Consider the following 17200-nt stretch of genomic DNA (forward strand, 5'->3'; position numbering starts at 1 on the left):
AGAATAGGGACACTTGGGTGGCTCAGCAGTTGAGCGGCTGCCTTGAGCTCAGGGTGTGATCCCAGAGTACAGGATCGAGTCCCTCATCGGGCTCCCTGCATGGAGCCTGCTTCTCCCTCTGCCTGTGTCTCTGCCTCTCTCTCTCCATGCCTCTCATGAATAAATAAAATCTTAAAAAAAAAAAAAAAAGAAGAAGAAGAAGAAGAAGAATTATTTCGGGATGCCTGGGTGGTTCAGCAGTTGAGCACCTGCCTTTGGCCCAGGGGCAATCCTGGAGTCCCAGGATCAAGTCCCACATCGGGTTCCTTGCATGGAGCCTGCTTCTCCCTCTGCCTCTGTCTCTGCCTCTGCCTCTCTCTCTGTGTCTCTTAACAATAAATAGATAACATCTTTAAAAAAAGAAAAAGAAAAAATTCAAAATGCAAAATAATCCCAGTATTATCAGGAAAAAAATGGGTAATAGCCCCATACAAAAAGAGGTAGGAATTACTGAATGTTATTAAAGAAAATAATGCATATTTTAAAATCTCACAGTTAACACAATGTATGTGAGAAATCCTATTTGTTTTCGACTGATATGAAAGAAAAACAGGAATAAGTAGCTTTTAAAAAGAAAATCAACTGGAGTTTTCTACCAGTGGTTTGTTTTTCTAAAAATTGCTTAGTTGATAATACTATGCTTTTAGACAGACCTCTGTGAATTAACCATCAACCTTCTCAATTAACTATTATAATAGAATACTTCAAAATGAAAGTTAATAGTGCCCAGAGTGAAACAATAGAATGTTTCTTCTATTACCGATCCTGGCTGTTAGCCCTAAGCACCTCACATTTTCTCTTAATTACACAAGAAAATTTCTTTTGGATTCTAAAATAACACAAGAGCAAAACACACGTACATACACAACATGTTAGAGAAAAAGTGAGTGAATTCAAACAACACAGGGAATAAATGCTATTGTTTTCTCCATTTTGAAACTCCAGTAACAATTCCATTAAAGCAGAACCAGGAGAACCAACAAATAAAGACAATGTATAGGAAATGCAATAAAAAACACATATTAGGACATTACCTTAAATCAAAATCCTAAGTTCAGAGCTGCAAAAGACTATTCATGCATACATTCACAATGGCTATTCTGAATAAGAAACAGTGTTCTCAACATTGTTATTATTCACTATAATTATTACAAATGTTATTCATGATAAATACTATAATTGCATTCCCAAACACAAACATTCAAAGACATACTATAAATATCCAAATCACTGTGGCCTGAAGTACTTGGGGGTCTAAAACTAGCTTGATAAAACTAGAGTAGAATCCATTGTAGGACTAATAAGAAATAAGACTGCAAATGGAGGCAAGGGCCAAGTCATAAAAAGCCTAGAGTCTTAGAGTTCTAGCTCATTATGTCATGCTTCTCAAACGGAGGTCTGAGTAACCTATGGTAATTAGGGAGTATGGAAAATCATAGGATACATATGTGCATCTTCCAGAAGTGTCAAGTTTATGAAAAAAATTTGGAGGATGGTGAAACAAGTTTAAGTCACTGTTTTTGCTTTTTTAAAGATTTTATTTATTTATTTATTCATCAGAGACAGAGAGGCAGAGACATAGGCAGAAAGAGAAGCAGGCTCCTCGCAGGGAGCCCAACATGGGACTCGATCCCTGGACCTCGAGATCACACCCTGAGCCAAAGGCAGATGCTCAACCTCCTGAGCCACCCAGATGTCCCTAAGTACTGTTTTTAAATTAAATCCAAGGTGACCAGTAGAACTAATAAAATTAATATGAAAACTTCGGTCAGAAGACAAAGCTTCAAAGTTTCTTGGGATAAGCTGATTGAGCTTCACTCTTCCTCACAATTTGAGGAAAAGAGACATGTTGAGGGACATTTGAAGAAAAGTTTGAGAAGTGCTGGGAATGTAGAGGTAAACCTCTCTTCCTTCGTTCTTTTCTCTTTTTTTGTAGGGGAGGGACATAATTGGACTTGTGCTTTGGGGGAGTTCTCCTCAAGGGAAGCAGTTAGCAGGATGGGCTAAAACATAAGACACAGGACAATAATGAGGGTAGATGACAAACAGAGAAGTCATAGTAGTCTGGGCAAGACATGAAAAGAGACATGAACCAGAGCTAAGACTATGAAAACACAAAGAGCTAGAAGGATTCGAGAAAGCATAGGAGGCCAACCAGACAGCACCCGACTGACTGTACAGTAGCTATTAAATGAGGCAGCTTTTGAGAAGTTTTTACCAAAAATTAAAATTTGAGTAAGATTTATAAAAATCATATTTAATAAAGAAAATACTCATGTTTTTAAAATGTTGAAAGAATATTATTGGGCTCAGTTACCAATGTAACTTTTCTAGAGACATAATTACACAGCTTGACAGCTAAAGTTAGGAAGGGCCTAGATCCTTAATGTAATATTCTAGAATAAATGAATGAATGAGGGATGCCTGTGTGGCTCAATTGTTGAGCATTGGCCTTTGGCTCAGGTCGTGATCCTGGGGTCCTAGGATCAAGTCCCACATCGGGCTCCCTGCAGGGAGCCTGCTTCTCCCTCTGCCTAAGTCTCTGCCTCTCTCTCTGTATCTCTCATGAATAAATAAATAAAATCTTCAGGGAAAAAAATGAATCTTCTAGAAAAGAACAGGAATTTGATATTTAAAACATCTTATTACTTAATAACTGAACAAAAAGTAGTTACTTTAATTCTTAAACCATGTTCGTTATTTCATAAAGTATATATATTTTAGCCATGCAATAAATGCTAAAAGGCACAACATAAAATTCAGTTAAAGTTAAACCCTCATTTCTAACTTGACATAATATGCAGCCACTAAGAAAGACATTAGAACTAAACATCAGAATTGTTAGTTTTTAAAGATTTTATTTGAGAGAGAGAGAGAGAGACAGAGAACACAAGCAGAGGGAGGGGCAGAAGGAGAGGGAGAAGCAGATGACCCGCTGAGCAGGGAGCCAATGACAGACGATGGGGCTTGATCCCAAGATTCCAGGATCATGACCTGAGCCAAAAGGCAGATGCTTAGCCAACTGAGCTACCCAGGTGCCCCTAGACGTTAGAATTGCTAAGGGAAATAAAAGATAAAATATAAAAAATCCTCACAAAAAAATATTTATGAAAATATTAGAACTTAAGAGGTAAGAATATATGCATTTTATTCAACCAATAAAAATAGCAATGCTCAGTCTAATTAAAGATTGTCTTTTAATTGCTTTTAAAAATTAGCATACTTTGGTCTATTCTATTTATGGAACACGGACCACATAGTTATAATTGTGATCAGAAAACTAGCAAAGATACAGGTACAGGAGATGACAGGAAAAAAAAAAAACACTACTCAAATGTTATCTGTACACTATAGATTTAGATTTTAAAACTACACACCAGCAATCTTAAAAACAATGTTTTATTTTTTTAAATTTATTTATGTATTCATGAGAGACAGAGAGAGAGAGAGAGGCAGAGACACAGGCAGAGGGATAAGCAGGCTCTCCACAGGGAACCTGATGTGGGACTTGATCCTGGGACTCTGGAACCATGCCTTGAGCCAAAGGCAGAAGCTCAATCACTGAGCCACCCAGGCATCCTTACAAACAATGTTTTATAATATAAATCATCATAGGAAAGAAATGCTCAAACAAGTCTGGAAACTAATCTCTAGATCTTTTTTTTTTCTTTTTTTTCTTTTTAGATTAAATTCTTCTATTGTAAAAAACTTGGCCTAAGAATTTAACTTAGTGTAAAAATTTAAGATACTTTACTTGGCAGTACAAGACTCATCTAGACATGCAGACTATACAGTTTTATTCAAATAGTTTATTCTTGCTACCTTACAGAAAATCCTAAGACTTAGGCCAAACATAAACTCATAACAGAGAAAGGGTATCTCAAAAATACAAATCAGTATAATTCTCATAAAGCCTCCATCCATCACTAATACCCAGTAATTAAAACTGTTCCTTTTTTAGACGCTTTGACATTTTTTCATGTCTCTTAAGAGAAATGAGAAAGATACCAACAGCAAAACAAGAATAGAGCCAACAGTCTAGATTCTGTATCTAAATATTTTTAGAATGCAAGGAAATAGAACAAAAATAGGTGACACTCCACCAAAAAAAAAAAAAAAAAAAATACTTCTCCATCTCTCTTTTCCTAGATTATCTATACACAGAGCTGCTGTTCTTTCCATTTTTTTTCAATGCCACATGCCTCTTCCAGGCACCTCTCTTCCTGAGCCCCCTTGCTGCCTTCTATTTGCATGGGTAGGGGAAATCTGTTTCTATGAAATCAATCCATCAATCTGTTCTTATAGGTAGCATCACAAAATATTACCTGATGGATGGGAAGTAGACAATAATGGAAAGAGCTGCAAAAGGAATGAGATACATCGTATTGACAAAGACTTTTTTACATTGCTTTTTGAAACAAAATGGCCCCTCCTGCATATGGATTATATGCTCTCATTTATTGTAAGATCTAATTACATAATAACGAGCCATTGCTCTCAGTACTTACAGGTCTTATGGAAGAACTGCCCTGCAGTTACCAATAGCCAGCCACTTGCAATGCCCTATACCCTGCTACAGGAGGAACTACATAAATTGGCCCCAATCTGCCACCAAAAGGACAGCCCACCCTCCCCATCCACACGAATACATAAATTCAAGCGATATATGAAATATATATGAACATCTAGACAATTAAGAAACCCTGAAGTACAAAGACATGGTCTCTCTCTTTTCCTTTGTGTGTGTGCATGTGAAACAAAAATACATATGTATACACAGGCACAGGAAAGGGGAAAAGGACAATATCCCATGTTAACAATGGTTGTCTTTAAGTATCAGAATATTTCCTTGCTATTGGTGACATGAATGGACCTGCACGGTATGATGCTAAGTGCAGTAAGTCAGATTGAGAAAGACAAATACCGTATGATTTCACTTATACCTAGTATCTAAAAAACAAAAGAACAACCAGAAACAGACTCATAGACACACAGAACTGGTGGTTGCCAGAAGGAAGGATGATGGGGGGGGGGGGGGGGGGTGCTGACACAGGTGAAGGAGATTAAGAGGCACAAACTTCCAGTTATAAAATAAGGAAATCACAGGCATGAGAAGTATACCGTTGGGAAACTACTGATAACACTGTTATAATCCGGGACGCCTGGGTGGCTCAGCGGTTGAGCATCTGCCTGCGGCTCAGGTCATGATCCCGGGGTCCTGGGATTAAGTCCTGTGTCTTACTCCTGTGTCCAGCAAGGAGCCTGCTTCTCCCGCTGCCTGTGTCTCTGCCTCTCTGCGTGTCTCTCATGAATAAATAAATAAAATCTTTAAATAAAATTTAAAAACCACTGTAATACTTTTGTATGGTGACAACTGGTCACACGGTAGTGAGCAATGCCTAATGTATGGAATTGTCCACTATGTTGCACACCCGAAACTAATGTAACACTGCATGTCAACTATGCTTCAATTCAAAAGGAAAAAAAAAAAAAAAAAAAAACAAGTGATTTCTATTCTTCCTCTTTGTGCTTCTCCGTATTTTCTCGCTTTTCTACAATGAGCGACGTAGAAACTTTGGCACTCCACGGGGCAGGGGGTTAAAGCTAAATAGATGCAAAGTTTCTAATCTTGAAGCAACAGTTACCAGTTAACGTAGATCAAAGACACAAAGTAGCCTATCCTTAAGCCTCCTTGGAGTCACAGAGTAGCAAACCCTCCAGTACTTGGCACGGCCGGAGGGGGCCGCGAGGTTCCCCAAAGCTCAGCGCGAACCTCTCCATTCCGGGGGGCCCTGGTAGACTGGGGAGACAGAGTCCTTCCATACAAACTTGGGCAAGTGCTTCTGCATCGGCAACACTCTCCTCCAGCTCTCCCCCGCCCCCATGGCACGCCCAAGTCCGGAGGACCCCAGGGGACCTCTACCCCCCCAGGTACTCCGGAAAGCCTGAGCCCCCCCGCCCCTGCGCTCCACGGCTCACCTCACCCTCCTTCACCTGCCTTCCCCCTGCTCCCCGCCCATCCCGTCTCCCCCCACGCGCAGCCGCGGGCCGCACCGGGAGGACAGGGGGCCGGCTAAGGACAGCCTCCCCGGGGTCCCTTGACCTTGGACCAGCCGCTGCGCCTCCCCGAACCTCAGTGTCCTGCTCTGCCGCCCTCGCGGAGGGGCCGCGCGGCTCAGGAACCCGGGGGGGGGGGGGTGCAAAAGCGACCTTAGATTCTAGCTCCGCACCCACCCCCCTGCGAGGCGCCTCGGGGCGGCTTCCCCGCAGCCGGCCCCGACGGCCCCGGACGGGCCGCCCCTCCGCGCTCCCCGTACCTGGCAGCTGCTGTCCTGGGGCAAGTTTTTGACCAGGATTTTCCTGCGGTTGCTCAGCTCGCGGTGCATCCGCTGCAGCCGCGCGGCGACCTCCTCGGGGTGCAGCGGGCCGGGCGCGGGGCCCCGCGCGTCCTCGCCGGCGGACGGGCCCGGCCCGCGCGGCCCCCACCCCGGCCCCGGCCCCGGCCCCGGCCCCGGCCCCGGCCCCGCAGCGCAGCCCGGCCCCGCGCCCCCCTCGCCGCCGCCCGCCGCCGCCATCTTCCCGGGCGCCCCGCGGCTGCGGGCGCCTCCGGAGGCTCGAGGGGAAGCGGAGAGAAAGCGGGCGGAGGCCGCCGAGTGGGCCCGGCGCGGGGGAGGCGGCGCGGCGGGCGGGCGGGAGAGGAAACCTGAGCGCGGAGGAGGAGCCTGAGCGCCACCTCGCGGGAGCCCCCTCGGCCCGGCCCCGCGCCCCCGCGGCGCCCCTCGCTCCCGCTGGGGGGGACCCGGCGCCCCCCACCTGTGCGGCCCCGGGCGGGCCGCTCCCCTCCCCCACGGCCTCCCCGAACCCCGGGCCTGGGCTCTGGGGATGCGGCCCCCGGGGCCGCACAGGTTCCCGGGCGGGGGGGGGGGTCGTCGTCGGGGTCGGGGGGACTCGAACCCCTGGCGCGGACCCCCCACCTGTGCGGCCCCGGGCGGGCCGACCCCCTCCCCCACGGCCTCCCCGAACCTCGGGCCTGGGTTCTGGGGATGCGGCCCCCGGGCGGCAGCTTCCCGGGGGGGGGGGGGGGGGTCGTCGTCGGGGTCGTGGGGGGGGGACTCGAACCCCCGGCGCGGACCCCCCCCCCTGTGTGGCCCCGGCCCCCTCCCCCACGGCCTCCCCGAACCCCGGGCCTGGGCTCTGGGGATGTGGCCCTTCGGCTGCAGCTTCCCGGGTGGGGGGGTCGAGGGCGGGGGGGGGGGGTGATGGTGGGAACCCGAACCCCGAACCCCGGGCGCCTGTCCCCGCGCGGCCTCCCCACGTGACACCCAGCTGTCTCCCAGCCCTCGAAACTCCCGGGCTGCAGATGCTAGTTCGGGGCTCCCCAAGCCCCGGGGGGAGGGAGGGGGCCGGGAGGAGGGGGCGAGGGTGCCCTGCAGGCTCCGGGACCTTAACCTGGGGTGCTCAAGATGTGCATATTTGGCAAAGAAGTCCGAGTTTACAATGAAAAAATAAATTTGAGGTTTTTCTAGGGAGGACAGAGATGTTCTGGAGGGAATTTTACAGACTTGGAAAAAACTGGTGGCAAAGTATTTTCCTTGCTGTGTACCAGAAAGCCTGTGCTATTCAGCCCTCCCTTGTGAATTCACTAAGATGTAAAAAAAAGCTGGATGGTTGCACATGCGACATGTAAAGCGATGCTGCAGCAAAGGGGACCTGGAAGAGGAGCCAAGGCAGGGGGCTGGAGACGACCGTACTTGAAACATTTTTTAATGGAAACCTAGAGGGAGAGTTACATTGTAGAACCACGCGCAAAGTGATGTTCTCAGATCAAACCATCAGCGACCTTTGGCATCAGCCCAAACGACTATTGGAGAAGACTACGCATCGTAAGTGTGTAGCATGCACATACACTAATAAACAAAACAAAAACCCTCTTTAACACCAGTGTTATTCCGTTAGGGGAAAATTTTTTAAAATAAGGTAACCAAAAAATAGGGGCACCTGGGTAGCACAGCACTTGAGCATCTGCCTTTGGCTCAGGTCGTGATCTTGAAGTCCTGGGTTGGAGACCTGCATTAGGTTCCCTGCAGGGAGCCTGCTTCTCCCTCTGCCTGTGTCTCTGCCTCTCTCTGTGTCTTTCATGAATGAATGATAAAATCTTTTTCAAAAAAATGTAACCAAAAAAAATAAAATAAAATAAAATAAAAAGATTTTTAAAAATACTATTCAGTACTTACACTGTACCCCCACATATTTCTAAGTCCTTTGTATATATTTACTCTTCACAGTTAAGTTTTATTTTAGGTTCTATTTCCTCATTTTACACATGAAGAAATGGGAGTCTCAATGGTCGGTCTGCTTACTTCTAAAGCCCAATGATCTTAAAAGTATAAAAAGATTCATCTGTAATCCCGAAATAATGACTCCTAATATTCTTGAACTTATTCTCTGCCAGTAGATAGATACTCAGAGCATTAAAATGATTCTACAGTGTACACCCATGTTCATAGCAAAACTATTCCCAATAGCCAAAGGGTGGAAACAACCCAAATGTCCATCTACCCATGAACAGATAAACGAATTGTAATATAAACATGCAGTGAAATATTATTCAGCCATAAAAAGGAATGAAGTACTGCTACAAGACAGATGGGCCCCAAAACGTTAAGCTAAGTGAAGGAACAAAGGTCATGTATGTATGATTCCATTTATATAAGATATCCAGAATAAGTAAATCCATAAGAATGCAAATTGGTGATTACCAGGGATTGGGGGACACTGGAAAGTAACTGCTTACCTGTACAAGTTTCCTTTGCGGGTGATAAAAATGTTTTGGAGCTAGACAGAGGTAGTAGTTGAACGTACTAAATAGCCACTGAATTGTTCACTGTAAATTTTTTTTTTTTAAAGATTTTGTTTATTTGACAGAAAGAAAGCCCAAACAAGAAGAGTGGCGGGCAGAGAGAGAAGGAGAAGCAGGCTCCCCGCTCAGCAGAGAGCCTGATGTGGGACTCAATCCCAGGACTCTGGGATCATGACCTGAGCCAAAGGCAGACGATTAACAGACTGAGCCACCCAGGCACCCCAAAATGTTTAATTATGTCATATGAATTTCACCTCACAAAGAAATGTATATATATTTTTATATACATATACAAATGTGTGTATATATACACATACACACACACACACATAGACACTAGCATAGAGAAATAGTAAAATAAGGTTTCTGTGTGATAGGGACTCAGTCTTATTGGGAGAAAATTATACAATAATTATAATTAAATGTGATAAACATGCAAATAGAAACTTCAGGAATAGCCCTGGTAAATAGTGCTCTAAGTTTAGGGATGTTGCTTTTGCTGAAAATATTTTTCAAATTGCTTTTTTGGTATTGACTTCAGAAACTACAGCACATTTTTTGACATAGTTTCTGTGGTAGTGAATATGTATCTCTCAAAAATGGATTTGACTTGGGAAAGAATTAAATGTCATTTGAAGCCAAGTCTGGTGAATGAATCAGGTGTTGATTATGCTTTTGGAATTATGATTATGTAATTAGGGTTTGGGGCCTCAAGAGGGGCATGATTGCAATGTTATCAAGTCATTAAACCAATTTTATTAAGTGGGTAATTGAAAATGATCCCACTCCTTAAACAATATTGCTGTGTCCTATAGGGTGGTGTCTTTCAAACTACTTCCCAGTCCAGTGGGAGACATATACCATAATGGGAAATACATTTTACATCACAACCCAATAAACACACACACATAAGAGCTGTAACAAAAATTTTACAGAACAACATACTCTTACCTGATGCAGCACAATAGTAAATACAAAAAACAATACAATAGTAAATACATTTACAATAGTAAATAGAAAATACTATTGTATTTTCTATTGTTTCGTTTACTTTTTAATTGCTGAGTGACACACTAAATTGATTTCATGTGCCACTAATGAGTCATTACTCACATTTTGCTAAACACTGCTCCAGTTTGCAAATCAATGATTTTCCTCATTACTCTGGCTCAGCTGTTTCCAAGGAATTCAGGGAAATAATAGAACTTACTGATTTTAAATTATTTAACTGAATTGATTATTATTGCCACATGAGAGAAATGGATGGACACTGCAAAGACTTGGACATGCTATTGTAATCCCAAAGAGTTCCTCTCATTCCTGGTTGTAGCCTGACTCTTTAAATAGCAGCTTCTGTGGCAAATTAGAGAAACATTCTAATCTGAACCTGAAGTGGAGTACAATGATCAAGCTGCAATGTATTTACCAATAGCCACAAGTAATTATCGTGATCTGCATAATTACCTTGTTCTTAAAACATAAGCAGTGCTTACTTGTACCTTTATTTTTAAATTTTTTGGTGGTTATTTTTGTGTATTTTTAAAGCTCTGCAATTGGGGAAAATGTTGGAGAAGTTTAATAAGTCCCAGTTGATAATAATTTAGCTTCTTGTATCCTATCTTATGCTTGTATCTTATGCTAATATGGTGAAAACAGGTTAAGCATGTTAAAAGACCTGTCAACTATAAAACTACAAGAATCTTTAGGTTTCATTTATTCATCCAGTGATGTATAGTGATTGTCCACAATGTACCAGATACTGTACAACACACCAAATTTGATAGATTTTTATTTGGAAATGGTCTTTTCCTTAGGGAAAGTAATTGCACCTCAGTAATTACAGATGTCATGATAAGTAGTATGAGTAAAGTACTCTTAATAGCACAGAGGGGTGTTTGGTTTTGACTTAGGGAAAGGTATCATGAAGAACTGAGTCTTGAAGGACAAGCAGGAGTTTTCTAGATGACAAAAAGTAAATACTGAAACAGGAAACAGAAAGAGACTCCAAAAGCATCAAAGGGACTGGCATGTCCATGAAATAATAAGTTTGGCATTAATAAAGGCTGTTCTGCTTTTGGGAGAGTAGCAGAAAAATTAACGAGAAAGATGGCAGGTGCCATTCCATTTTAAGAAGCTGGTTCCACTTTAAGTCAATGCTTTAGTATGGCACAAAAAACAAGCTCACAGAGAAAAGCAATGTTAGAGGCTCTTAGGGAAGTGACACGATCAGAAATAGCTTTAAAAAATAATTCTGACAACAGAAAGAAGGAACTTAGCAGGTCTTATGTCAGGGAGACCAGTAAGAAATCTTTTGAAACACATTAAAAACATATGGGGGCTTATACTGGAGTAGAATAGTAACAGTAACAAATGTATTAAGTGTCACATAACCTATGTGTATTAAGTGTACAGAGCTTTACCTAGATTACCTATGCTTTTATTCTTTACTTTTTCTTTATATTATTTAATTTTATTTTTTTTAAGATTTAATTTATTCATGAGAGACAGTGAGAGAAAGAGAAAAAGGCTCCATGCAGGGAGCCCAATGTGGGACTCAATCCCAGGTCTCCAGGATCATGACCTGGGCCAAAGGCAGGCGCTAAACTGCTGAGCCACCCAGAATCCCCTAATTTAAAACCCTATAAGCAACTGTAATGCAGTTAGTATATACCTCTTTACCAATGAGGAATCAAAGGCAGAGAAGGTAACCTGTCCAAAGTCACAGAGCAGGCAGCGGCCCCAGGATTCCAATGCAAATCCACCTGCTTTTGGAGCTCAGGTATGTGAACTTATGTAACTGTAGCTGAAGGAGGGGCTAGATTTGTGAGACCTTGTTAAGAGAAATACAGTAGAAGGAGAACATAGTGATGGAGAAAGCAGGATCTGGAGTTAAAATACCTGGATTCAATTCTGTGTAACTGGAGCAAGCTATTTAAAACATAAGAGAATAATTCAAATATGCCAAGCCTCAGACTTTTCATCTGTAAGGCGGAGATAATAACAGCACCTACAGGCTACTATTAAAGGCTATTATGAGGATAAGATGAGGTAATGTATAGAAAGGGCTTAGTAGAGTGCTTAGCTCAAGGGCTAGATAAAAAGGCAGCCACAGTAATGGTGGTGGTGGTGGTGGTGGTAGTAGTAGTAGTAGTAGTAGTAGTAGTAGTAGTAGTAAAATTCTCCTTAATTATTTTTAGAAGTCTTGGTAACTAACTGGATGTCAGCAAAGAAAAAGAAGTTAAGAATGGCATCATGGTTTCTAATATGAACGGCTGGATGGGGGTGATGCCCCAAATGAAGGAGGGAACAGTTTAAGAAGATACCAAGCTCAAGGTAGGCATCTGAGCTTCAAATACTGCAGGAGATCTAGATACATGTACCCATTAGATGGTCTAACCTGGTAACAGAACCAGGTACTTAAAATGAGACTGCATGCAATCATCCAGGCTAAGTGTGTATTGAAAGAGAAGTCCAAGAAATAAGACTTTAGAGAACAACAGTTAAAAGCTTGAAAGAAAAGAAAGTGGATGGGAACTTGGCAGTCCTGTTAAGTGCTCCACCCATAAAAAAGAGTACCAGGTAAAAATGAAGGGATGTCCAGGAAACATAGTTGTATCCCATTAGGTATTTCTCCTTGTTTTCTTATCTACAGTGACCTTAGAGGCTATCTCCAGCTCCTGATTCTTGGCTGCAGCTCTCTATTACAGCCTCTGGAACATCTCCTCCTTGGCTTCTGTGTCTTCACAGTATTGGTCTTGATTCTTTTTTTGGATTGCTTTTTGAATCGCAAGCTGAAACAACTCACCACGGCTTTCTGCTATTGACCTTGCAGTCCATGATATGCCAGCTATAAAAGAAGCCTAAAATCAGATGAAAGGAAAAAAAAAAACTGGAAGTGAACTAGAAAGCATGGCTTCAGAGAAGCCAAGAAAGCAAAATGTTTCAAGAAGGAAAATAGCCAACTTGTTCATGCAGCAAACAGAATGAGGACTGAAATGGAGGTAATTAGATTTGGCAGCTAGGAAGCTCCTGGTGTCTTCGAATAGGACGACTTCAAGAAAGTGGTAAGGAAGGGCACCTGGGTGGTTCAGTCAGCTAAGCATTTGCCATCAGCTCAGGTCAGCATCCCAATGTCCTGGGATTAGCTCAGAGAAATCAGGATCCCTGCTCAACAGGGAGTCTGCCCCCTGCCCTGGCCCCTGCCCATGTTCTCTCTCTCTCTCTCAAATAAATAAACAATCTTAATAAAAAAAAAAAAAGTGGTAAAGGGACAAGAGACAAATCTATGAAAAAGAACTTTGTACCCTCTAATTTTCTCTATGAAGCAAGAAGATTAGGCAGGAAATTAGAAATTGTAGTCCATATAGGTGATTTACACATATAGAATTCTCATGACCACCACTTGCAGTGGATATTATCCCCGTGTTACCCGTTAGGCAGCTGACATAATGAGATGAAGTCATGCAGCTAGTGTGAGGCAAATTTAGAACTCAAACCCAGGTCTGTCGCCAAATTCCCCATGTTTCTTACTGCATTTAGCCACCAAGGGGAATGTGGATGTAGTAATAATAGGTATAGTATTATAATACAGTATTATAAATATTATTACTTCTATATTAGTATATAATAGTTGTAAGAAAGATAAGTAAGAGGAATCAGATGATGGTGGTGCTCGTGGTGACAGAGAGATAAATGCTTTTGTTGCTTAAAATTTAATAACAAGTAATAGCCTCACATCCAACTTTATGCCATAAACCCCAGTGGCCACGGGTTCCTACAACTAAAGGATGTTACTTAATACAAATGACTTTTCTGAGTTTCATTTCAGCCACCACAAAGTATCATTTACAGACTTTGCTTTTATTATCATCTAAACATGTCTTTAAAATATTTATAAGCTCTAACTTTTTACTTTTATTTTCAAGGCTGTGAAAGATATTTTGAAAATCATAAATATGTAAACTGCAAACATTTCCCTTGAACTTTGAGTTGTATTAAATAATACAATTTTACATTTTGCCACTGAATTACAGAAGTCTATGACTTTCTAATACACTTTCTATCAAAAATGTAATTTTTAAAAATGATAGCTATAAAGTTATAGAAAAAGCCATAAAACAGGTGGCATGAATATTTGAAAGATAATAAAGTATAACCCAGCTGTCTAGCAGAAAAATCAATCTTTTAAAATTGTAAAGTTTTTGTGTAGAATGGAGGGAGTTACCATTTAAGCAAGTGACATTTAAAGAATCATTTTGTTGAAAATCTTTTCAAAGTACATATATGAGGGAGTACGTATTTACTTCATAAGACAGATGATACTCAACCTATCTTTTTTGTGATGGTTCCAATAATAGAGTAATTGCTCTCTGGATATATTGAGGATTATAGGATGACTTTCTTCTATGTTAAATGGCTCCATAAAGCTATGCCTTCTTAATTTTTGTGTCTGATTGTTATAGATTTTTTTTTTTACACCTCCTTCCTTAACCAATGCTCACTTCTTACTGCAGGCCCATTTATTCACAGACTCATTCATGCCTGTTGTAACATTAAACTAGTCCATCCAACCCATACATGTGTAAATAAAGATAAAAATTTGCGCATAGCCATGCTTACCCGCAATGCTCCTTGGCTGGCTCCCTCCCATTCCATTTTCTAGCTGGCCTGCCAACTGTGGCCTTTTTCCTTCCTGCGGCCTTTTTCCTTCCTGCTAATGCCATTTTGACTTATGTTGCTACACAATTCAGCTCTTCCTTCAAGAAGTATATGAAGGGGCAGCCCTGGTGGCCCAGCAGTTTGGCACCGCCTGCAGCCCAGGGTGTGATCCTGGAGACCCAGGATCGAGTCCCATGTCGGGCTCCTTGCAGGGAGCCTGCTTCTCCCTCTGCCTGTGTCTCTGCCTCTGTGTGTGTGTGTGTGTGTGTGTGTCTCATGAATAAATAAATAAAATCTTTAAAATAAAAAAAAGAAGAAGTATATGAAATATCGTTGACCAGCAACTCCAGCTAGCTGTTGTACCTCCACATCTGTGGTGTTCATATTGAAGCCATTCTCTCTTCGGGAGGCTCCCAGTCAATAACTAACGCAGTGGGGTCCTATAGCTGGGCCATTTCTCCCTTACCTAAGATTTCTCTAGTGGGCAATCTTTGTTTGGGCCTCAGTTGCTTGGCCAGACTTTCTCCAAGCTGCCCTGTGCCCCAGGGCTCTTCCTACCTCATCTCTCCTTTCACAGGTGTCAGACCTGCCTTGTGGTTTGAAGGCTCTCCCCACCTACTCCTGCTCTCTTCCTCCTTATCCTTCACACATGTTTTCTCAGTACTTCTTTTGTACATCTAATTTTGGTTTGGTACCTGCTACCCAGAGGACCCAACTGACACAGTTGGTTAAAAAAAAAAATGGTGCAAGAAAGCAGGCAGTAAAATTAGGTTTAGGGATTGTTCATTCATGTTGGCCGGCAAGCCACCCTGAGACCTTGTCCTGAGTGGACTGTGGGGAACAGAAAGTTCCTGGCACAAGGAAGCTCTATGATTACTGAAGATCTCACTGCTGGAGACTTGGGAATATAGAGGGGAACAGCTTTGCTAGTATGATGATTTAGACATATGAAAGATATGGGGAGAATAATGCCTACAAGTAGAATGGTGTTGACTTGTTATTTCAAAGTTCTATTGATGCCTTGCAGAGGGAGAATGGGGGATAGTGAGAAACTGAGAGATCAGTTCTTTTACTGAAAAGGCACAGTTGTAAGAGACAGAGAGACCATCTGAGCACTTTCTTGGAAAGTGGGATTTAACACCATCACAAGGACTACCCCTCTAACTCCTCGGATGGGGCAAACGCACTGTAGAGTGGCTCTTAGAAACCAAGAAAAGGTGATAACTCAGGATGAAGCTGAAATGCCTGAGCTGCCATGAAAGATGGTTGAGGAAAGAATAAAAGGGCTACAGGAAGGAGTATATTATAATAGCTTCATAACATTAGACCAGAGAGCCTACCAGAAGATTATGTTCCATAGCTGGGCCTGGAAAATACACTGTTCTCCAAAGCCTGCCTTTGGCCCAGGGCGCGATCCTGGAGACCCGGGACTGAATCCCACGTCGGGCTCCCGTTGCATGGGGCCTGCTTCTCTCCCTCTGCCTGTGTCTCTGCCTCTCTCTCTGTGTGTGTGTGTGTGACTATCCTAAATAAAAAAATAAATAAATAAAAATTAAAAAAAGAACCATCATATTGGAGAAGGCCAAGAGGAAGCCTCTGAAGCCATCACTTTCCCAAGCCATGATAGTAAATGAAAAATAATATCGCATCCCCAAAACAATGGCAGAGACTAGTTCTGTTGTGATAGTTAACTTTATGTGTCAACTTAGCTAGGCCACAGTGCATAGATATTTGGTTAAACATTATTTTTGATATTCCTATGAGAGTATTTTTGGATGAAATTTCCATTTAAACTGGCAGACTTGGGATCCCTGGGTGGCGCAGCGGTTTGGCGCCTGCCTTTGGCCCAGGGCGCGATCCTGGAGACCCGGGATCGAATCCCACATCAGGCTCCCGGTGCATGGAGCCTCCTTCTCCCTCCGCCTGTGTCTCTGCCTCTCTCTCTCTCTCTCTCTCTCTCTCTGTGACTATCATAAATAAATAAAAAAATTTAAAAAATAAAAATAAATTAAAAAAAAAATAAACTGGCAGACTTAAGTAAAGCATACGGTCATGGGCTTCAACCAATCAGCTGAAAACCTGAATAGAACAAAAAGCTGATCTCCCCTGAACAAGAGGGAATTATGCCTCAGACTTCAACTGTAACATCTGCTTTTCCTTCCTCCAGTCTGCTTGTCTCCCTTATCAGATTTTGGACTTGCCAAGCCTCCACAATCACATGAGCCAAATAAATATCTCCAAAGAATGTTTTTAAAAAATGAATTTATTTATTAAAACACATGCACACACACAGCCTATCAGTTGTTACTATGGAGAACCCTGACTAATACAACCACTATTGAAGATTTAAAGGATGCATGTAGTGGTCCCTGTCTTATTTTCATTTAATTCACCAATCAGATAACCTCTAAAACCACATGTATTCCGCACAATGATTATACATTTTTGCAAGCTCAACCAGGTTGCTATACCAAGCAGGATGTTGATGCTAAAGCAGATGAGCAAGGCCTCAGCTATGTATTATGCAAACACTGATTTGATAATTGTATTCTTTTCTATACCAATCAGAAAAGATCAGAAAAAAAGAGAAAAGAAAAGAGGATCAGGAATAGTTCACACTGACGTGGAACAGATAACAAGATT

The 17200-nt window shown here is 42.4% G+C and overlaps 1 protein-coding gene and 1 long non-coding RNA gene across 2 annotated transcripts in view; one reads left to right on the forward strand and one right to left on the reverse strand.

Annotated features, from left to right (window-relative positions):
- RAVER2 (ribonucleoprotein, PTB binding 2) overlaps positions 1-6691 on the reverse strand; it is an 85641-nt gene extending 78950 nt beyond the window's left edge. The window contains exon 1 of the mRNA XM_025983263.2: positions 6357-6691. Within this exon, the coding sequence (XP_025839048.2) occupies positions 6357-6614 (258 nt within the window). The 5' untranslated portion in view covers positions 6615-6691. The remainder of the gene's footprint in view (positions 1-6356) is intronic.
- A 1069-nt stretch (positions 6692-7760) lies between these two features.
- LOC112907907 (uncharacterized) lies at positions 7761-12750 on the forward strand. Its single transcript, XR_003232832.2, has 3 exons — positions 7761-7922; positions 12097-12232; positions 12552-12750. It is a non-coding gene; the product is annotated as an uncharacterized lncRNA (long non-coding RNA).
- Positions 12751-17200: the final 4450 nt, after the last annotated feature.

Source organism: Vulpes vulpes, chromosome 12 (assembly GCF_048418805.1).
Source record: "Vulpes vulpes isolate BD-2025 chromosome 12, VulVul3, whole genome shotgun sequence".
NCBI lineage: Eukaryota > Metazoa > Chordata > Mammalia > Carnivora > Canidae > Vulpes > Vulpes vulpes.